Source organism: Sceloporus undulatus, chromosome 3, assembly GCF_019175285.1.
Source record: "Sceloporus undulatus isolate JIND9_A2432 ecotype Alabama chromosome 3, SceUnd_v1.1, whole genome shotgun sequence".
Lineage (NCBI taxonomy): Eukaryota > Metazoa > Chordata > Lepidosauria > Squamata > Phrynosomatidae > Sceloporus > Sceloporus undulatus.
This window is the reverse complement of record NC_056524.1, coordinates 106,774,023-106,797,355: the sequence shown is the minus strand read 5'-3', so window position 1 is coordinate 106,797,355 and position 23,333 is coordinate 106,774,023. Positions and strand designations below refer to the sequence as shown.

General features: G+C 38.6%; 2 protein-coding genes across 5 annotated transcripts in view; one reads left to right on the top strand and one right to left on the bottom strand.

Annotated features, from left to right (window-relative positions):
• Positions 1-3,525: 3,525 nt before the first annotated feature.
• DCUN1D2 (defective in cullin neddylation 1 domain containing 2) lies at positions 3,526-21,271 on the bottom strand. Of its 2 annotated transcripts, none has more exons than XM_042457550.1 (7): positions 20,999-21,271; positions 18,591-18,807; positions 12,641-12,809; positions 11,077-11,207; positions 4,724-4,806; positions 4,477-4,573; positions 3,526-4,058 (listed from the first exon to the last, which is right to left on the bottom strand). In XM_042457550.1, exons 1-7 carry the CDS (start codon positions 20,999-21,001, stop codon positions 3,979-3,981), a joined length of 780 nt encoding a protein of 259 aa, XP_042313484.1. In that variant the 5' UTR covers positions 21,002-21,271; the 3' UTR covers positions 3,526-3,978. The 2 variants fall into 2 exon arrangements, with proteins under 2 accessions (XP_042313484.1, XP_042313485.1); XM_042457551.1 differs by having other exon boundaries at positions 18,591-18,992; positions 20,999-21,269.
• Positions 21,272-22,202: 931 nt separating this feature from the next.
• The window catches only part of TMCO3 (transmembrane and coiled-coil domains 3), a 25,940-nt gene continuing 24,809 nt past the window's right edge, over positions 22,203-23,333 (top strand). Inside the window, exon 1 of one of the 3 annotated variants that reach the window (XM_042457548.1) lies at positions 22,203-22,231. The gene's annotated coding sequence lies outside the window, so the exon portion shown is untranslated. Of the gene's footprint in view, positions 22,232-22,343; positions 22,506-23,333 lie in introns of those variants that run through there. The other 2 variants (XM_042457546.1, XM_042457547.1) reach the window with 2 other exon arrangements.

Below are 23,333 nucleotides of genomic sequence, written 5' to 3'. Positions count from 1 at the left end.
AGAAGCACTCTATGATCCGGGACAAAATAAGCCAAGAAATATTTTGGCTGTGCAGTTTGAGTAACTCTACACCTAGAAAAACACATGGTGTAATCAGGAGGCTTATTTTTATGTCTGTGCAAATGCATTTTTCTCTGATTTTTTGTACCATTATATACTGTTACTGAGAAACACACATATTAAGAGCAGTAATGATTTCTTTTATAGACAAGACAGAAAAATAAAATGTTGTAGTCAACAATATAAAGAAAAACATAATGGAAAGCCATTGCTTCTCCAATTCTTAAATTAATTGAGATAGGCTGCTCTGGAAAACTAAAATGTTTTGTATCAGTGAACCTATCCTGCACTGCACCAAACAGTTTGGATAGCATTTACTTAGTGCTCTTGCATTAGAATCACATTTTTGGGTGTGCAGAGAGTAGGGTTATTCTGAGGCAACTAGGGATTCCCAAAGGATGCTCAGCTATGGTTTCTGATTTCCTTCATGATTAGAAGTCCTTCCTCCTTGTGAAAGTAAATGCCTGGATTCTCATTTGAGCAATTAAAATAGTTAGGACTATTTGGTGATACAGCTTCATAGAACTACAAAGAAGAGAGGCAATTCTCTAAGTTAACTCACAAATTAACAAGAGCTGTCAATCACTGCTAAAAAATCTATAATATTTTCTTCATAGCATCTGGCATGAATGGATTTCTTACTATAGTAATACAAATCTGGTTTTACAAACAAGTGTGTGAACCATCAGTATTTTAGAATTTTCAGCTTAAAATATGAGCTTGTTCTCATTTCAACAGAGCACACCTCACTTTCATTTCTTGCAGCAGTTACAAGGAAAGGCAAAGCAGTTTTACCAAAACATAGGTTACCTTTTCAGGAAAGTAACCAAGCATATGAACTGCTGCAAGAATAATGGTAACCTTCATTCTATGTCTTTATGTCTTGTGAAGAAAAATTGGCACTGATAGCACATTTTGACAACACTGATTAAAAGCATTCCTTTCACCAGGTAGTAACAGACCTATAGCTTTTAACATTGTACAATTGGCACACACCTACTGCATACAGCTGCTATATGGACGTATGGATTTGCCTCGAAGATTTGTTTTGAATAATGATGAATTTGCCTGGTCTGGAACAAGTCTCACTTGCTCTATGATATTCTTCAGGTTTTGATGAGGAGTAAAATTGAGATTGCCACTACATTATAAGCACTCTCTGCTCATATTTGATGATTTTTTGTTTTAAAACAATACATTTGACTGATGTTTATAAAGGATTGTGTAAATTAGCACACTATACTGATTGCAAGTGAATACTTAGTCACATGCACAGAGAACACACAAACATCAGAGCAAAATGTTTCACTCACACAATACATAGAATGAATTTAAGGTATCCAGTCACCATTGGTTACCACGTCTTGCTACGATCAACTTTAGGCTCCCCATGATGATCCAAACCCCTTGATATATCAAAGGAATGTAAAAATATTTAGGTCAGTTTCAGCTAAGCATTAATTTTTGGAATACTGCCTACGCTATATACTCTGAGGTCCCAGGAACAAAATAACAGATGGTGGTAGCCAGCACCATGTCAAAGTACACCAAGCACATCAGCTCTATCAAAGCTATTTCATGCCTCTAAGATGTTTTGATTCAACGTGCAATACATGTAATTTGCCACACTGTAAAAGGCTGTAACACTTGGATTAAAAAGTGGTCAATAAGGGTGACTGGTTATTAGAAATAATTAAAACATTTAAGAATTTGTTTATATGTTGTAGAGTTTGCAAGGAATTTCAACTCTACTGTAGCCTTTTTGGGTCTTCCCTGCTGTAGATTCCATCTGAATAAAAGTAATGGCACATACTGTTATAGTTCTGGCAAAAGGTTTCAAGGTAGCTGGCTGCTCTTCTGAGAATGTTGTACTTCATAGATTATAGCCTAACTGCCAGGCCATCAGAATGAAAGAGGTCCACTACATAACATACTGGCATCTAGTGGTGGGATAAATGATAAGCTACATGCAGTTCCCACACTTCTCACTAAACATGAGTTTTACTCATGCAGAACACAGTCAATATTCTCAACCCTTAATATAAAAGTAAAACTTGCCATTTTTATGCAGCATTGTCTGGAATTACATGTTGTTGCCTGTTTCCGAACCAGCACAGAAAGTGTGTGCATTCTCCCACAAGTGCTAAATTAACCCAGTTCATGGAGACCATAGGCCCTATACAGACAGGCCAAAATACAGCTGCTTCAGGTCACTTTGGAGGTATGGTGTTTCAATTATGCATGCGTCCTAAGAGTCTGGAAGCTGCAACCAAACCTGCATTCCAGTCCTTAGGACTGGAGCATGGGTTTGGTGTGGCTTCTGAACTCATAGGACGCATGTATCATTTAAACAGCATACTTGCAAAGTGACTCAAAGCAGCTTTATTTTGGCCTGTCTGTATCAGGCCTAAGTTAAGGCTTACCCTTTCTTTCTTATTTTCTACAATCAATTACAGTAAGGAAAAGCAAGGTCCCTGTAATTTTGGCAGCTGTGCAGAAGTGGAAAGTTTAGAAGGCATGCAGGTGTGAGAAAGGTACCTTTGGCTAAGGTCATCCACCTTCTACAGGATGAACTTACTGCTTTGCATTTTGTAATTCTCTTTTTTCAGTTTTATTTTTAAAAACTTAGAGTAAGAAAATGTTTCTGTCACTGGTGCATCCCATTTTAGGTCAAACTGAAACTTATTTCTGAGTCCTGATGTAACAGTACACCATTATGTGAAGTCGAAGGCTTTCATGGTCGGTATGTATAGATTTTTGTGGGTTTGTTGGGCTATGTGGCCATGTGCTAGAAGAGTTTATTCCTGATGTTTCGCCAGCATCTGTGGCTGGCATCTTCAGAGAATTTATATGTATAGTACACCATTAGTTCTCAACTACCCATTTTGGAATGCTTCACATGCAAAGTAGAATGTTGGCTATAGTTCTGATCATAAGTGTAAGGCCCAGTGAATGCATTGCCTTTTACTTCAGAGTAAACCTAAATAGATTTACACTACTAAGTCTTTTTGAGAAACTTTCATTTCAAATGGGAGAATTAAACATAGGCACGCTCCACTTTTATGGAGATCAGTGGAATTTAAAATGATCTTCACTTGTGCTAAAGCATGCTCATAATATATCTACAATATTCACTTTAACGAAATACCAAAACTTTTTTGGTTAATGCTAAATTCAGCATATTAACATTGGAGATGTCTCATCCATAGGGTTGCCATGACTCGAGATCAACTCAAGGGCAGTTAACAACAACAAAAAGCACTGTGTTGCTACATTGCTGAAGCAAAGGACCAACTTATACAAGTCAGTTAAAAAATGAGAAAATCAGGCTTTTAAAAAATGGATCTTGTTGGCTTCTCTTTACGTCTAGAATCTTGGCACGGAGCTGAAGAGAGATGTCAATAAATCTTTTACATCATGACTTTAACAATTTTTATATTTGTATAAAATACCACACACCACACATTTTATTTAGGGATTTAATTTATATACCACAAATACTGCTTTTAATATAAGTACAATATAATACAGTTGTAATTATGTAACTGCTGGTGTTCACCCTGGGTTATTGAACTGAATGGCATGCTGTGCTGTCAAAACCTTTACTAAAATGGCCTCTAGTTAAACTTCTCCAAAGTATAAAATCATGCAAGATCTACATCCTATATGATACAACCAATACAATAATTGAAGCCAATATCCTACAAACAGCCTGGATTATCTTCTGAATTTCATCTTGCAGTGTCCATGAGTCAGCCATCATTTTCTTGAAGCAGAAGTAGTGATTTCCATTTTGTCAGTGGCATCCCACCACGACTTTTGAAACCAGTGTCAGTGTGCACAGTTATTGGCCAAAATGTCTTCATTACCTGATGCAGTTCAGACTGCAAATTTAAGTCCACTAAGAAGAGTCTATGGTTAGGAAGCTTTACGTTTTCCTCCTGTGACTACTGGTCGTGCATATTCCACAAAATCGTCTATTAGAACAGGCCACGCTCCTAAGAAGAGTCAAATAGTTTTTTAATCAAAACTTTGCATGATCTTGAAACAATTTTATCTTTAAATACAATTCTCTGTTCAAATCTCAACATATTTTAGTCATATGAAAATATATGAAAAATCTTCTAAGAAAGCTAAATTGTATAGCCAAATGTTTAACAGTGAAGTACAAAACATTTCATCTACATTTTGTAGCCAAAATAATCCATAAGTACAACATGCACATTCACATTCACTTCACATAAAATTAACTGGGTTGTATCCAGACTAATGCGCTTAGTAGAATTAAACCACATTGACTTAGTTGGGTTTACTCTTAAGTCTGACCAAGTTTCCATCCTATCCCCGGGGTGGGTTTTCATGAACAATATTACTTTAAGACAACTGTAATTCATTTTGAAGATCCCCATGAGTTACCTTCTTCATCATAGTTTGACATGTCATCTGCAATCATATTTCCAAAATCTAAAAGAAGATTCCAAGTATCTTTGGGAATAGATCTTTTATGATGCTCCTATGCAAGAAAAACAAGCTAACATAAGCAATTTTCAAATATTGTATAATACTTGAGTAAAAACGCTGAGAAAAATGATTAGAATTAAATTAAAGGGAAAAGATCAAGTGTTCAACTGCTTCTGTCAAATATAATGCAAAATGTACTTACCAATAAAAATTTATTCCAAAGGTCTAAAAATTTAAATCTCCCTGATAAGACTAAATTCCAATATGCAATTGCCATTTCTAGATCTGAAAGATATAAACATAGCATAATTGTGTGAATCATATTTTAGACCTCTTACTATAAAAAGAATGAAACAGACAATTTATGAAGAATCCAAAGAAAAAGTGTTTCTCAAAAGTTAAATTTTTAGATGTTCCTCCATCTTATTTGGGTAAGAAACTGTGTTTTGTTAAATGCTTTTGGAGAAATAATTCAGTCAGTATACTTTTTATCATATGTACACCCACGTACTTTTTGTATTTCCTTTGTGCTTCTATATAATCACTCTTCTTTAAATTCTAAAAATAAACAATATTTCTTACATTAAAGACAAAACAGTATTCATTTTAAAATTCTAGTAATTCATTTAAGAAAAAAAGTGGGGGGAGCGGGAAAATCTCTTCAAGTTACTAACAGAATACTACAGAAATGCTGGCATATTTAGAAACATTATTCCAAATAATACCTACAAATGTAACTCAACCCACCATTATGAGTGACTAACATTGACCTACAATTATATTATGTCATTTACCAACATTAAATTACAATTTGCCATTTGAAACAATATAGGAAACTGTAGATTTAGGCACCAGTATCAAAGTGCCAAAGGCAGTCAGCAAGGGTTAAGGTATGGAAATAAGCTCAAATTTAATTGTTGGTTAAATAAAACATGTCTTATTAAGCCATGGTGGAGCCAGCATGGTGTAGTAGTTTGAGCACTGGTCTATGACTCTGGATAGCAGGGTTAAAATCCTTACTTGGTCATGTGAGCCTACTGGGTGAGCTTCGGCAAGTCATACACTCTCAGCCTCAGTGGATGGCAATGACAAACTGCCTCTAAAGGCACTTGCCAAGGAAACCCTGCGACAGGTTTGCATTAGGGTCACTGTTATTCAGAAATGACTTGAAGGCACACAACATGCACTATGAAGCCAGGAATATTATTATATCTTAATGGGACAAAACTATAAATCTGCCAGTGACCTACGTATCAAAAATGGTATTGTTTAAAGATTTTTTAATAGGTATGTCTATTCCACTTTTATCCTTATTGTTACTACCATGAGAAGGGCAGGATAAATTCAATAAACAGAAGAAAAATAAAGTCAGCCTGAGAGAACTCTTTTGGGAGGAGATTGGAAATCCAGATCACCTGAGATATGCAGGAAGCCTTGCTGTGAAGCAGTAGCAAAGTGTCAAGCAGACAGCATAGCCCAACATGAGCAGGTTTCAAGCAGAGATCTGAGTAGAGGGAGCTTTACCATGAGTCCTTGAAACTGAAACATCCTAGAAGCCAGAAGCAACAAGAAGACTGCTGAACACCATCTGTTCCTGGCTGTGACTAGCTGGAATAGTTTTAAGAAAATCTGGTCTGAGGGAAAACCTACTGAGGCATTATCAGCTGGAGAAACCCTCTTGCTATAAGAATGGTAACTAAGCATATCTAATCTACATATGTTTAAGCAGCTAGAAGATACTATTTAAAGAGCAAACATTTATTCTCTTTCATAAATAAAGACCTTGGTTTCGTTCTGCCTCTAGCAGTTGTGTCAGTCCCATGTCTATACTATATGTCATCTCCAAACAATTAGCTGCTATGGGTCATCAGGATGTTTGGCTATTTACAAATCTGATTTTTCATGAAGGTAGGGGCTTTCTTTCTTTAAACCTGCTTTCTTTCACTTACTATACTAACACTAAGGCATCTAACAAGTAAATTTGATTCTGTGTTATGTCTGCTTATCCTATTGCTTTCTCTAGTATATTTATTATGGACAAGTATACATAGAGCCTGTCTTTATTCCCAGCTTTGTGAGACAATGTTAAACTGGAAACAACTATCCCAGTTGGTATGTCTATACATAAATGATTCCCAGTGCATGAACACAAATATTTCCTTCTCAAGATAGTACATGTTTATCTTGTAAGCTCTCACCAATGACATTCACAGCTCTCCTGTCTGAGCCTCTAAGATAAGGCTGGCATTCCTTTGGCATGTTAGATTAACTTAAGAAGAAGATCTGCGTTTTGAAAATTAGCTGAAAACTTGTCCCTGCTGCGGCTGCTTCTTAGACCATGTGCATGCTGACATGTCAATTTGAGACAAGCCAAATTTAAAACTAGACTATCTTTATTCATGAGCAATCACAATGAATGACAAATCTGCTAAATGTGTCATTTTACCATAATAAGTAGTTATGTTTAAATAATTTGCACAGCTGAGTTAGAACACTATCCCCTTCTCAGAAGAGGTGTTTCAATTAGAAAAATATTTTTATATGATGCATTTCTGCAGTAACTACAGAATTCTATATGTTTAAGTCCTCTTTTTGGAAATATAAAATATTATAGCAGACTTGTAATTCAAAATTTTGATCTTGAAAATATTTCAGAATGAAAATTCAATTAAATTAATTTGTCAGTAAAAAAATCTGCATTAATTCTTTTATCAAATGAAGCTTTTCCTACGAAGACGTAACAACTCTATCCAGACTGATAGTGAAGCCATAAGAAACTACTGAAATTGTTCACATCTATCTTAGGAGAATCAACAACTTTTGATTCATGGGAATCAGATTGGGACCATGTTGCAGTCTGGTAGCAATCTCAGAGGTCTGGAAACACTGCATAAAAATTACAAAGACTCACTGCTCAATTTACCAGTACATTTTCCAACTTCAACTCAGAGTAACTACCAAAAACTTGTTCATGTACTAGTATTATTTGCAACATACAAAGTAAAAGAAACTATTAAAAGATTTTTCAGAAAGGATTATGATTTCAACATGTCACAATTAGGATATAATTTTCTATATTTAGTAATGAGCTTAATAGAAATTGTCGTTCTGTGCCTTCAAGCTGATTTCAACCTCCTTAGCAAAATTTATTCAGAGGTTTGCCAATGCCTGCCTCTTAGACTGAGAGAATGTGATTCCACTCAAGGTCACCCAACAGGTTTCTACAGTTGAGCAGGGATTCAGACCATGGTTGGCTACAGCCATAGTCCAAAACTCAAACCACTTATTCCACACTGGCTCCCTAGGCCATATAACTCGCATTAAATTTTTTATTGAGATATACATTACCAAAATGTTTTGAATGTTTAAAAAAATGAATTCACTCTTTGGAAATTCCACATTCATGTGTGGAATACAGGAAATACTTCATAAGAATTTAGAAGACTATTCTGCCTAAAGTTGACACAACAATGCATGCTGTCTCCCACCAAGCAACTGACACATGAGGGTGCGTATCTTCCAGAATTTATGTAAATAAAGTATAATAATAATAATAAGAAATAAAAGGCTGTAGTCATAAGCATGGCTAGCCTGTTGACTGCAGCTGAGATAATAGGTTGTTATTTGTAATGCACCGTATCTAGGAAATATTTTGGCAAAAACTTCCAACTGGATCATGGCTTGAGAGACTGTATGTGCAAAAAGGCTGTTCAAAATTTTCTTCTCCACTGGAAAGATGTACTATACTGGACGATTCTAGAACTGTTATGAGTACTGACTCATAGTAACATTAAATTAAAATCATTATGTTGATGAGCTGGGTGTTATTGCAGATCTTGATGAGCCCTGGTAGCGCAGTGGTTAAATGCCTGTACTGCCATCACTCACCCACAAATCACAAGCTTGCGAGTTCAATGCCAGCCAATGGCTCAAGCTCGACTCAGGCTTGCATTCTTCGGAGTTTGCTAAAATGAGTACCCAGCTTATTGGGGCAATTAGCTCACACATTGTAAACTGCTTATGGAATGCATTAGTGCACTGATAAGCGGTATAGAAATGTACAGTGGGCCCTTCCCTTATGCTGGGGATTCGTTCCAGACACCCTCCTCACGTAAGGGGAATTCCGCGTATGCTCAAGCCCCATTAAAAATAATGGTGCTTGCCATTACCCTTTCCAGGGTGCGCCAAGGCTTCTTCTAGCGTGGCTTTCAGCATATGCTGAAAGTCACGTATATTGTGCCTACATATGACGCGGGTGCACTGTACTTGCTATTGCTATTTCTCAGATTTTTAATAGTTTTTTATTTTTTAATAGTTGCTATTTTAACCTTTAATATTTTCATATAACACCCCATGGCTTAAAATCCAACTGTAAACTCCCAAATAAACTCAATATTACTTAGAAATAACAAGAATGTCTAAGTCAGTGATAGCGAACCTTTTCGAGATTGAATGCTCAAACTCCAAGGTGTTCCTGCACTGGTGCTGGGGGGGCAGGACTTCTGAAGGGACAAGACATTTGCCTTCTGGGGGTGGGATTTCCACCTTCCAGAGACAGCAGAAGGCCTGGGATGATGGGGAAGAGGAGCAACAGGCACGCCCTCTGTGTGCCCTAAAAATGGCATGTGTACCATAGGTTCACCACCACTTAGGTACGTTCCACTGATTTCATGAGTCTACTATAGTTCAGACTAACATTGGATTAAGGCCCTTAATGAGCAAAGCCTCCTAAAGAAGTCATCTAATAAGCAAGGAATGAGATTAAATACAACTCTCACAAATGCCTGCACCTAAAGCGTTGATCTTATAGACTGCATTTTTATCTGTCTTACTGACCTCCTACAGATACATTTAGTCTGAACTATTTGGAATTAAGACATGTTCTATATCTGTCCCACTGGCTCATATTCAGAAATACAAAGATCACTTACTAATTGATTGTGATATCAAAATAAACTCACATTAACATTTCCCACTGCAGAAGGGTGAGTTATGTGTAGAAGGAAGCATGTTCAGGAAAACCATGTACTGGGTGGGGAACATCTGGACAGAGTAAACCGGAAGCATGCCCATAAAACCATAGAGACCTTGGGCAGAGGTAGTAACTGCAGTAGGACTGAGGCCACATCCCCAGGAACATACAAAAATATCTTCTTTCCCCTTTATTTCAGTGACCAAACAGTGATCAAAAGGTGGAGAGGATGGGGCTTCCCCCCCACGTCTACAAACTAGAGGGGTTTTGTTTGTTTCAGGCAATTTTGATCTGTATATCAAACCATTTAAAAAAACTTTGGAAACCACAAAAAAGGGATCTAGAGGCTGCTTGTGGCCTACGCTTCTTACATTCCTATTACAAATATATAAACAAACCTTTTACTCAACAAAACTCCTGCAGCAAGTATTCTGTGCTCATTTGGTTTCATGCACTGGTTCCCTCTCTAAACTTAATGCTCAAGGACCAGGATCGCCCAGGAATTATTTTTTTCCCTTCTTGTTATCTTCTTTCCAAGAAAAAATTCAGTTGGTGGGGATGACAAACAGGCTTTTTCAATCATGGCAACCAATTTGTGATGTACATTTCTTCACCAAGAAACTCAGATACCATCTTTGATTGTTCAGTTTTCAGGGGACAGTAAAAACATACATCATTATTGAGGGAGGGTGTTTTTTATTTATTGTTCTATCTATTCTGTTTTAGTAGATTGTTCTGCTTTGTTATTGTGTACCTTCAAGTCATTTCTGACTTATGGTGACGCTAAGGTGAACCAATCTTGGCAGGATTTGTTCAGAGTGAGTTTGCCTTTGCCTTTCTCTGTGGCTGGGAGAGTGTGACATGCCCAATGTCACCCTGAGTGTTTTCACATCTGGGCAGGGTCTCTAGAGTCATAGTCCAACATTAGACCACTAGATCACAATGGCTTTATTTTAGGATATTGTAAACTGTTTGCAGTGGATATTTCCCCTACAAAATCATGATGTAAATTTACTATAAATAAATTAAATATATAGGAAATAAATAAAAATATAGTCCAACTATTGATTAGCTTTGTTCTGAACAACCATTTGCATTGTTGGGAGGATTGAAACTGGATTCCTCTCATTAGCAAATCTGCAAATCTATAAATTTAGGCCAATGGAACATATTTATACATAAAATATTTTTAAAAGAATGAAAATTTTTGATTGGTAACATAACATAATTTAAATACTGTTTCTGGGCCTTAATGAGGCTTTCTTTTCATTTTAACTTTGTTAGCTACTTTGAACATCATTTTTGGCAGAAAAGGAGCATATAAAATAACTTACTAAATAAACAACATCAGGTACTGCTTTAAGTAGAATGTATCCCTTCTAGAAGAATTAGTCAAATATTCACTTGATAGTGAACCATTGTCACTGCATTATATGGCTAGATGTTTCGTCTTTTAAATCAGGTAGAATGACTGATTAATAAGAATGGTTTTGCAAACTTTCAAGGCAATGATGACAGTAAGAAAAAGCTGGTTATTAAAACACTATTGACTGACTTCTCTGTTCAGCTTATAAGGAACTCACCTAAACCTTTTTGTCCAGGATTTTTAGCAAAGTTAAAGGTAAACTGATAAAAATCTTTAAATTTCATTGGATCCTTTAATTCTTGTTCCAATCTCGGCAAAAGAGCCTTTAGTTTGTCAGTGGTATCACACCTGGTAAAAAAAACCCATTATCCGTATTAAGACATTTCAAAACTCATTTTTTTATTTAAAGCACAGCAAATAAATTTACAAATATATGCCCATCATTCATGGTAACTGACCTTTTAAAAATACCAGCAGCATTTATTACAAAATTAAGGAACTCGGATATAAAGTAGAGATCAGGTTAAAGCTAACTGATATGACAATTTTAACATAACTCAAGAGTATGAACTATTCCACAGTTGTTCATTCAGCTGCTGTGGTAGATAAAAAAAGTGAAAGTACTTTTTAAAATTCCCTTTCTTCTGAACTCTAACTAACAAACAGGTAAAACCAGTAAAACTAAAAATAAAACTATGTAAAACAGAGCAGAACTATATCTAGATAAATGCATGTCCACAAACTTATATTTACCAGGATGTTTATCAGGATGACGGTCTTATGGGGAGAAAAGTTGGTATGCAGAGAAAGGTGTCCCATTGAGATCAATAATTTCTCTTGAAAATGCCCCAATCATGACTCAACTAGTGAAGTGTCAGCAAGTAGGTGTGTGGAAGAAGTGGGATTTGGCTCCAGCTCTATTCATTTTGGTTTAATTTCCTAGTTGCTCACAGAGATACTACTTGTGTATTCAGAGACAATCTACCCTGATTAGACATAATTCCAATATTTTTGGCCTGTGTACAGAAATTCTTTCCCTCAGGTGCTGTTGATCTGTTTAGACTGTGACTGAATTATTTATTCTGTGAAGTTTAAAGTGTGATTGTGATGAAGCATATTGTGTCCAACCGGAAATCAAAGGACACATATGGCAAGCCTCACTTTTCTTCTTCTGTGTAAGTTTCATATTTTTTTAAAAAGCTCAACAAAACCTCTCTGGTGTAAATAATACAGAATAGGACCCAATGATGATTTTACTTATTTCCCATTGTAACTGATGCGATTTGGGGCATGATCCAACTACTAAAAAGCATACTCTGAGTTTTAAGAAGAAAATCTCTAAATATGGATTTATGGAAAGGAGACAAGCCAGACGCAGAGACTGGGAACTGTTTTATCCTTTCTACAGAAAGCCTTAACTGTTTAATATTTTCACACACAAATAATGGAATCATGTGCATGGCTCTGAGCATTTTTTGTAGCTCTTACTGTGACAGTTCCCACAGAGAAATTAGACAAGTCATCGTTCAATTTAAAAAGTTGCTTACTTTCTTTGCTATAGGAGCTTTGGATGTAAATGCTACAAAGAAAGCTCCGGATACATGCACAGTTTCTTTGTCAACAAATGCTTCTTTGGAATGCAGCTCAGGTCATCTGAGTATAAGGAGGACAATATGAATTACAGAAGGCAATTACTGAGAATGCACATTTAAATTGTTCAGGAAGTTTCTTTTGGCCTATTAAGAGAAAATGGAAGTCCTGTTAAAAGTAGCCATACTCACCCCAATTCTGTCATGCCATCTACAAATTCTTTTTTACTGAATTCACACTGAGTGGCTGCCCTGAATTTCCACGCTATGACCAAAACGCTGATACTAGCAGGGTCTAGACTTAAATCATCACAAAACTGTTGAATTCCATCAATGCCAATTTTATTCTCATCTTGTGGATCTGTATTTAAAAACAAACAAAAAGAATCATGTTTTACATTAATAACTTGTCAAGCATATTTCATCACAAGCCATCCTTATTTCTTATCCAATTATTGTACAAACTTGCATGAAAATATGCACATATAAATAAAACCATAATGGGAATTAATGGTCGATGTGAATATAACAAAGGCCTATTTCTTTGTAAACGAATCATCTTCAGCATAGTGCTAGATGCATTTTAAAAGATAATAGTGTAACACAAGATATGGAGATAAAGTGTAGTACTCTCCCTATTTGTATTTCCCTGGGGATACTCCAGATACCATTTTTGTTGACTTTCCCCACTTAAGTCTAAGGCACATTCCAAACCCACTATGTTCTACTGATGCAGTCTTTGGTGGATATTTTCTTGGCAAGCTGGGGGGTGCAAGTTATAGAGGGAAAGGTAACAGACATTTGAGGGACATTTTGATGACCAGCAGAACATTAAGTGTTGAGAAACGATGTTAAGATGACATACCAGAAAAGCTGTTGCAGTCCTTGCCCCATCCCCTACTACTTTAAACAAAGTTTTCCAACTATTCTAAGCAGAATGAAACTGTAACAAGGCAGGGCAGACTGTCAAATTTCCTGATAATGCCTTCTTTGAAATGACGATACATGATACAACATCATTCCAGAAAGAAGCACTGTGACAACCACAATGTTCACCCCTTAATGTCTCTGGAGTAACACTACATATTGACATAGCATCATTCCAATTAAGAAACTGTGGAGAAACATTGTGGTCTGCCTAGTTACTAATTACTGGACTTGAAATGGTGAGAAAACTTTCTTTAAATAAAAAAAAAAAAGAGTAGCAATTCACAAGAATTGCCACACCTTTTCTGAGAAACCTTCACCTATCCCAAAATGGTTTAATTTTCTGATAGCTGAAAATGTGGAAAGTGTTGTTTACCTAGTTTTAAAACCAAATGCAAGAGAACTATCCATGGACATCTATGCTAGTTCTCTTCTTCCTGTATTCAGTGTGTGAGATAAGAGTTGGCAGCAGTTTTAGCCAGCCAATTTTTACATGAAACTCCCCGGGAACTTAATTACTGGAAGAGAGAGAACAACCTTTATTTGTTTCTGCCCCATCCTATTATTAGCAGCAAAGAACCATGAGAAAGATTTAAGGAGACACATCAGACAACAGGACCCCCTTGGCACTAAGACAACAGAAAAGCATTACAAGTTGCATAGAGAAAAGTGTGGTTATCAAGAGAGAGACTTCTGGAAGAGGGAAACAGAGAGGGTGCAAATATTTGTGCAGGGGTAAAGAGAGAAGAAATGCCATGGAATGCAGACAGAAAATGAGGGTGCTAACAGAACCAGGGCTTTTGTGAAACCAATAGCATGGGGGCTGGCTGAGATGGGGACAAGTGGCAAAATAAATTTTGAGATGTAGTACACCAGCACTTTTTAAAGAGGACAGGAAAAAACCCCAGATGATTACTGTAAGAAAGTATTAGTAGACAGTCATGTGCAGACCATTTTCTAATTATAAGGTTCACTCTTTCCTGATCCTGCCACTGAAGCACTTAAGTGCAGGTGCATATCAAATGTCCTCTAAAGTCTACTTTCTAATGACTTTGCCTAATTTAAGGAGTAACTGATTTGCGGATCACCATAATTCAAGAGGAAAAGAACCAGTCATTTCCCCTGAATGCCCACTACAGATATAATGTCCAGTTTTTCTGGCAGTGAATTAAGAGTAAGTAAAACTAAAAATGTTTTTAATACTCCAAGACATTACTAATGTTTTTTGTAAGAGCTGTCACTCAACTAATGTATTTTAAGAATGTTTACTTTTACGCTGTTGTCTACATGCATTTGCATAATACAAAATCTTTGGACACACTAAATTAAATATAAGCTAAATTATAAATCAGGCAAGTCCACCTGTGGCCCTCTAGATGTTATTTGGACTATAATTCCCACTACCCCTACCCACCACAATCAATGGTGAGGTCCAATGCAGTTTCATAGATATCTTTAATATGCCCTTCTCATTCTACTACATTAATGTAACAGACCTGTAACAGACTCAGAAGACAGCAGGTACAACTGTAACTGGCAACCTCTGTAACTTATGTTCATAGCTGTACTTCAAGAAACAAGTATACAGTGCTCTTGCCTTACGCAGGGGATCCATTCCGGACCCCGCTGCATAGGGCAAGTTCCGCCTATGCTTGAGTCCCATTGCGGATAATGGGGCTTCTGCACACGGCAGCGAAGTGGTGTGAGTGCCGTGGGCATGCGCACCATTCATTGAATGGCGCAGGGCTTCCAAGCATAAGCTGGAAGCCGCAAGGCACCTGCGTATGACGTGGGGGCATTGTAATACCATATACTCCAGTATGGGACTTACAGTTTTTCAAAAAGTGATAGCACAGGGGAACAGTGTCTTTTTCAGAAGAGTACTAGGCTAGGTTTTATCCCAGAAAAAGAATCAGTGACAAAGGCTGGAGGTGACAGATTGCAACAAGCATATATTCAGTGCTTGCTTGCCACTCCTTCCCTATAAAAATCCTTCATCAAACAATAGGGACAAAAAAGATGCATTCTGGTCCTATGAAACAGGAAGTAAGAAATCTGAGCCTTATGTTGCTTTTACAAGCCAACATTTGTCGTAACCTTTTGCTTGCTAATAAACTCAAACTATAACTGATTAATACAATTATAAAAACTTGTGACTCTAATGCTTGTGCCTTTAGAATGCAGACAGATATTTTATTTTGAATAGAAACAAATATATCTCAATCTTATCCAATGAAACGGCCATACAACATGTTGGTGTTCAGGATTTTACCACTTTATTTGCTTAGCAGTAACAGGAGACCAAAACCAATTTTCCATTTACAAGTAACCTCTCATTACTAAGTTTAAAAGGTGTTGCACTGATGACAGAAAAAAGGTACAGTAATACTAAATGAAACAAACTTATGCAACATATGTGTATGTAAGTATGCTCAGGAGTCCAGCTTAAAAGAGATAAACAATGAACAAAAGGACAAAGGAATACCAGAAGAAGGGATTATGCACTCAAGCGGCAACAACATTCTCAAGGCTCAGGAATTCATAAGAGTGAATACTATCTTTCACTCTCAGTGAAACTGTACATTACATCACCAAACTATAAACATGAATGTAAAAATATGGTCAAGACTAAAAATGGCCAAGATCATGAAAAAGTTTATATGATAACTTGGGGACATAATGAAGGCACACAACATCCTATACAAATAACAAAACAGAAGAAAACATAGGAATTAAGAACAATTATTTGATGAACCATATTATCATTGGAGGCCAAGGAAAGAGGAACACGAAAGTGGAAAGGACTCAGTCATGAGAGAAAATCTTACAGTTTTGTGGTTCCAGAGGAAAGTGATTGGTAGTGACAAACAACACAACTGCTAGATGTGCTAAACTGTTATAGAATAAGACACAGAAGAAAAATTCAAACAAACTGCAAATAAGAAGTAGTTCAATAATGTTTTATTCACACATACAACTATGATAAGTCTTCGACTCTTCTGAGCTGTCTTGGTATGCCAAGTTCAGCAAGCTACATGTTAGTAATAAGGCATGGTAAGATATGCTTATTAGAAATGTATAGTAAAATAAGGATCCTGATCTAGCAGGAACAATTTTCTTATGAGCAACAAGACTCAGAACAAGGAATTGCCAAAAATACATTCCTAGAAATTTTTTACCTTTCAGGATTGGTGGGTCTGTTTATCCTGAAAGGGAATCAAGGCCTCATGTCAAGCATAGAAGAGTACTTACTGGAGACACTTGTGTGAAGCTGTATATATAGAAAACACGTTGATCACCGAGATCCACTGAATCTGCATGATGATTTTCTGACAGAGCCAGAAACATGAATGTATGATAAGCATGCATTTGAGCCATATGGGTCTGCCCAGATTTCAGATGTGAAGGAGAGACCCTTTAGTCTCATCGCTTTGGACTAGGACTGGGGAATAGTGGTGATTTTGGGGTTACTCCTTGTCTTACTCCAGAGTAAAATATATTTTCTTAATGTTACTCCTACTCCTGTAAAAACGTCTTACTCCATTACTCCTTACTCCTACTCCCCAGCCCTGGGAAAAAGCCCCAATTGCTTTGCAAGGCTGGCGTGTGTATGTGTAAGTATCTCTCTTTGCCTCCCAGTCCCTACCCCAGTGCAATATAATAAAATGGTTTTTTTGGTGGTTGCACATACAATATAATAACAGGTATAAGCAGTAACGAATATATTTTGTCACTCCTTATTCTACTCCTACTCCCCAGCCCTGCTTTGGAGGCATGAGTAGTAAAACCAAAGGGAAAAACTTTCTCAGTGACCACTCCAAGACTATGGAATGCCTTTCAGATCAAGATAGCTCTCTGTCAGTCAGCAAAGACCTTTCTATTCGGACAGTGATTAGCTGATTAAATGGTTTTCTTAAAAAAATTAATATAGTATTCATAAATTGTTGTGTGTTTTATTGTAATATGTACTTAAATTTTTACAATATTTTAGGATATTATTGGCAGAAAACAAACAAAAAAATGTACCTTTAAAAGCACACCAAATTATTTGACCTATATTAATTACTACTAATACTCCATACCTATTTTTCCTCAAAAATTTAACTAAAATTCCACCTGTTATTTATTCCTTTATTAATAGTCTCTGAGATGAAGGCCATCTCATGCAGGTTGTTTACTGCAACATGAGCAGAAGTAAGGTGTTAAGAATGTGTTACAGTTGAAATCTTACAACTGAAAATAAAGGAAATACTTAGAAATGGACAGAGGTAAACATAGGTCCAAAACACACTGCAGAAATAACTGTTTGAGACTGCTTTAGCTGCCTTGGCTCAGTGCTAAGGAAGCCTGGGAATTGTAGTTCATTGGCTCCAGAGCTCTCTGACAGAGAAGGCTAAATGTTTCACAAAGCTACAGTTCCTAGAATTCATAGGGCAATCAAACTGGATTATTTCTGCAGTGTGTTTTGGACCTTACTCACCCAAACAATCAGAAGTAGGTTTACATATATCCCTTGCTAGGCCAGGATCAATAGTTAAAAACATTCATCCAAGTGTGAATGCTGTATTTCTTTTTTTCACTGCTTTAAACAGAATGTACAGTGAGATGAGCATCTATATATACATCCCAGTGTGAATAGGAATATATATTTTGATGTGACTGTGAGAACACATCATCTGTAAGCAATGCAGCAAATAAAAAAGCATCCAATTTACACCTGTAGCTCCAACAAGTGATCTCTGTGGGGTATTGGATCAGTGTGATAAAGCCGATACTATGCAACTTAACACAAGTTTCTTGTGTAATGAATCAGATACCATAATATCCATGCCGTCATCTAAAAATTAATAGTGACTTTCTAACAGACACATGTGGTTATTTTTCCTTACCACCAATACCATATTTGCTAGTGCTCACGTTGTTTACATTTTGAAGAAAGACTGTTCCATATGAAATGTTGTAATATAAATTCTGTGTTTAAGAGGTTTCCTCACCTCATCGGGACACATATGAAAAAGCCATTGCAACAAAATGCTACATTTATGTTTACAACACAATACTATGAATTCTTTCAGTACTGAGTTCCACCAAGTTCAATGAGGTTTACTTTTTATTATGTGTGTTTCATATTACAATCCGTCTCCTTCCCCTACAGGCCTTAAACTAAAATGGCGATCAAGTTCAAAGGGGGGGAAAAGTGAAACAAACGCCTTACCTTTGTACCTGTTATATAATTGTTCTAATTTCTTCCTGTCTATTGAAATTTTCATGGATTCTTTGTAGTACAAGTCTGGGTTCTGGAAGTAGTTGTCTGTTGCCACTTCTAGCTTCCACTCATTTTGCATTAAGCAGTATATAGCAGTCCTTTCACCAGCCTGGGTAACTGCCATAAATTGGCGGACCTTGTCCTTCTGAGACGATTTAAGTTTGTGCTTTGGGATGCAAAAGAAGCAGGAAAGCCAATGAAGCCAATCCAGAGGTTTGTTTCTGAATTCTATTACAACTGCCTATCTTTAAAAACGGTTTAGTTCTCCTGCTGGGTAACAAATTTCATTCCAGGATAACCCCAAGAAATCCTTGTTCTTCTGTAGTTAAAGGCATCGCCTTCTTCTGAAAACTGAAATGACAGCATCTATACGTACATTTTTAATACACACACAATAATCAACTTTCCAGTTAAGAAAGCCTAGCACAGAATAATCTACACAGATTTACTTTTGGAGTAGATAATAAGCAAAGGATTGCACTGTTAAGTTACACTATCAATGAATCGCCGTAACAGGTTTTTTTGGAACAGTTTTTTATACTGTACATTATAAGCCAAGAATTTAAAAATATATCTTCCAAAACAGGCAATTTTAAAGAGCTTCCACAGCATGTTTCTAATGCAATAATGTTTGAGTTGCATTTCCATACTGATAGCAGGGCCTTGAAGCATCTGAGCAAGTGGCATGCAATGGTTATTTTCACATCAGACTTTCCTTTAAGATAGAACCTTCCATATAAAAACCACTTTAGATTGAGAAATCACATGGCTTCCACATGTAGGTTTGCTCCTATAGTAAACTACATAAATTGCACTTCACTACTATATCTGAATGAGCTCCGTGTAAGAAATCGGAAAGCAATAATACTGCAAAATAAATCCTAGCAAGATATATCCACCAACCAAAACTATATTCAAGTATTTAAACGTTCCTCTTAAAGAGAGGATGTTGTTGTTCTTGTTTTTTGGCTCCTCCTCCAATGGGTTTTGATTCATGATCCACTTTTTGAGGATAGTGGTGGCGGATGGAAAAGGCTTGCAAGTTATTAAGCTCTCCAAGGGGCAGGGAAAAACTAACAAGAGTTTATTACCAAGCCACCTTTGTACAACAGGAGCCTTTCTTTTTCTTTTGAAAGCACCTCTGCTGTTTCTTCTTCTAATTTGGGGCTTTGGTGATAAACTCGGCTTCCTCTAAATTAGGATCTACACATTTCAAGGGATGGCAGCGGGAGAAAAGAAGAGGCACATCTTTTCAGTGAGGTTAAGGATCAGAACTGTATATGGAAATGGCTTAGTCCATGGCCAAGGAAACCCTGTACAGAGAAAGGGGGAAGGAGAAGCAGTTTTAATATGTAGCTCCAGTCCTAGCTGACTTTCCTGTGGTGGCCTATGAATCACTTGCCCTATAAAACGAACCCCCAGCCCCATTACAGAACAGGAGGAGGCTTCTTAGGAGTCAACACAGCTCTGCTTTATGTGTTTGGGGGAGAGGGAAGAGTGTGTGTGTGTGTGTGTGTATATATATATAAGATGATAGCCTTAGGCTTGTTGTTGTTATGTGCCTTCAAGTCAACTTACTGATGGTGACCCTAAGGCAAACCCATCATGGGGTTTTCTTGGCATGTTCCTCCCCAGGGAGGTTGTGTTTGCCTTCTCCTGAGGCTGAGAGAGTGTGTCTTGCCCAGGATCACCCAGTGGTATATTAGATAGATAGATAGATAGATAGATAGATAGATAGATAGATAGATAGACAGACAGACAGACAGACAGACACACTGGGGGAATAGTAACCCGGTTTGGTAGCGCTTTAACTCTTTGTCTGGCTCTCTGCTATGGAATTCTGGGCCCCACAACAAACTCCAACTCCCAGAATGCCATAGCCTTAAGCCACACCAAGTGTTAAAGCGGTGCCAAACCGGGTTATTATTCCCCCAGTGTGGACGCAGCCAGGGAAGAAAGTGGCGAGAAAGAAGAGGAGGAGGGAAGGGGTCAGCCTGGAGCAACCTGCCCAAAAAAGGGAAAGGTACGACGTGGAGGCGGTGTTGCTGCTACTCCTATAGTACTACTACTACTAGTCCTACTCCCTTTCTCAGGCTTATAAATGGAGGAGGAGGAGGAGGAGGAGACATAGAATAGAATAGACCCATATTGGTGACCCTGAAAATCAACCCGAAAGACCGTTGCCCTGGCGCCTCCTCCCCCTCCCTTTCTCCTTAGGAGGAGGATGATGATGATGATGATGATGATGATGATGATGATGATGATGCCCTGGCGCAGACTCTCCTCAGTGCTCCTGGCGCGCGCCTCCCCCCCCCTTCCCTCCTCCTCCTCCTCCCCCTCCCTTTTTTTAAACGTACCATTTTATTTCCCAGCGGCGCTTTCCCCCAACTTCACTCTGCCGCCGCCACTGCCGCCGCTGTTACGGCGTCCTTCTGCGCAGGGGCGAACCGGGCCTCCTTGACTGGACTTGTGTGTTTCACCTCACTCCAAACCCTCCTCCCCCCCTCCCCTTTCCTCTTCTCCTGTTTCCTTCACGGCTTTACCCAGAAGCCTCCGCTCCTCCGCGTCTCTTCCTTCTACCAAGGATGAATGAGTGCTATGATTGCTAAGGCTACTACTAATCAACAAGGCCTGACATTGACCTCAAGGACTACGTTACCCATGGTGCACCTCGCCGTCAGGATAGACTTCTATAGAGTCACACGCAATCTCTACCTTCCGGGTTTCGGCGGCCAAAAGCACAGCCGTCATTTAGGGTAGCCTGGCGTCCCTAAGTAAAAGGGGAATTCGTTATTTATGGAAAGGAAAGCTTATCCCTTACAGGTGGCCCTTATTTTAAGGGCCTAGTTGAGTGTAGGAAAGCTTTCCCTTGTTTATAGACCAATAGTCCCCAAACTGTTCCCTTTAAGAGTTTTGGACTACATTTCCCAGACGCCTCAGCCATGTTGGCCCATAGTGTGGGATTCCGGGAGCTGGAGTCCAAACTTTTGAAGAGCACAGTTTGGGGACCACTGATCTACACAGCAGAAATAATGCGCTTTAAGTATGGTAGCTCTATCCTATGGAATCATGGGATTTGTAGTTTTACTAGGTCCTCAGCCTTCCTTCCCAAAGAGTGCTGGTGCCTCACAAAACTACAAACCCTAGGATTCTGGAGGATGGAGCCGTGGTAGTTAAAGTGGGATCAAAGTGGGTTAACTCTACAATGTAGATGTACCCTGGGTCCTCAGTTTGCCTCTCGTTTTCCCTGGCCAGCTTCCCTTGTTTACGTTTTACCAGAAAAAGAAATTTGGAAAAAAAAATCTTCAGATTATAGTCACTCTGTTTTTTCCTACGTCTATGTCCGCTGTTGAAGGTGGAACGCCTATGAATCCCACAATGCACCACAGCCGGGGGGTGCTGAGGTCTCCCCATTCACTACATTTCCCATAACCCACCGGGCCCGAACGAATAGGAAGACTCAATTTCCCACAAGGCGTGAAGTGGAACGCTATTGGTCAATGCCTTCCTTTTGCTCCGCCCCTGTGAGTGACAGGTAACGCCGAGAGGGTGATGCCCTCTGAGCCTGGCCGGTGAGGTAAACTAGTCAGGTGGGTTCTGTATAGAAAGGGGCGGGGCTTGAAGGCGGGCTGGGCTGGGCGCCGCCCGCCCGCCCGCCCGCCCGCGCTGAGTCCCTATTGGTTGTCTGATGGAAGGGGCGTGTCGAGGGTGAGGACGTGGCTCGGGATTTTCCGGAGGGAGGCGATTCCCTTCGGCTCCTTTCGGAGGACCTTCCTGGGCAGGTGAGGAAGAGGAAGAGGATGCGAGGCGGAGGGCTCCATTTCCTCAGAGAGAGAGAGTGAGAGAGGGTCTCTGAGCGGCCAGGTCAGTGTCTTCCTCCCAAGCAATAGCCGACACTCAGCCTCTTTTTGAAGGGAAGCCATTTAGCACTGTGCTCCTTAAGGGCTTTTGGACTCCAGCTCCCAGAATCCCGGACTATTAACCAACATGGCTGAGGCTTCTGGGAAATGAAGTCCAAAACACCTGGAAGACCAGAGTTTGGGGATCGCTGCAGCGGTCCCCAACTTGTGCTCTTTTAGAGATTCTGGATTCCAGCTCCCAGAATCCCAGGCTATTGGCCAACGTGGCTGAGGCTTCTGGGAAATGCAGTCCAAAACCTCTTAAAGGGCACAGTTTGGGGACCACTGCCATTAAAGGTGGTTTTGACCATGTCCTTTCTTCAAGTCGTTTCTGATTTATGGCTACCCTTAAGGCATCATGGGAGAGTTTCTGAGGCTGAGAGAGTGTGACTTCCCCTGGGCAAGGTCACCCAGTGGGGATTTGAACCCAGCTCTCCAGAGTCCTAGTTCCTATGATTGCTAAATCTATGGTCTTTCCTCTCTCACCTCCCTTTTTAGATTTTGTTGATGTGTGTCTTTCAGTTCATTTCTGACATGGGTTTTCATGGCAGGATCCTTCTTGAGAGGGGTTTTTGCCATTGCCATTCGCTGAGGCTGAGAGAGTGTGACTAGCCCAAAGGTCACGTGGCTGAGCAGGGATTCGAGCCCTGGTCTCCAGAGCCCTAGTCCAATGCTTAAACCACTAGACCACAATGCCCAAATAAAATTAAAAATAAATAAAAATAAATAGATTAAAAATTGAAAGGGGCCAATGCTCAAACCATTAGACCACACTGCCTAAATAAATATGAAA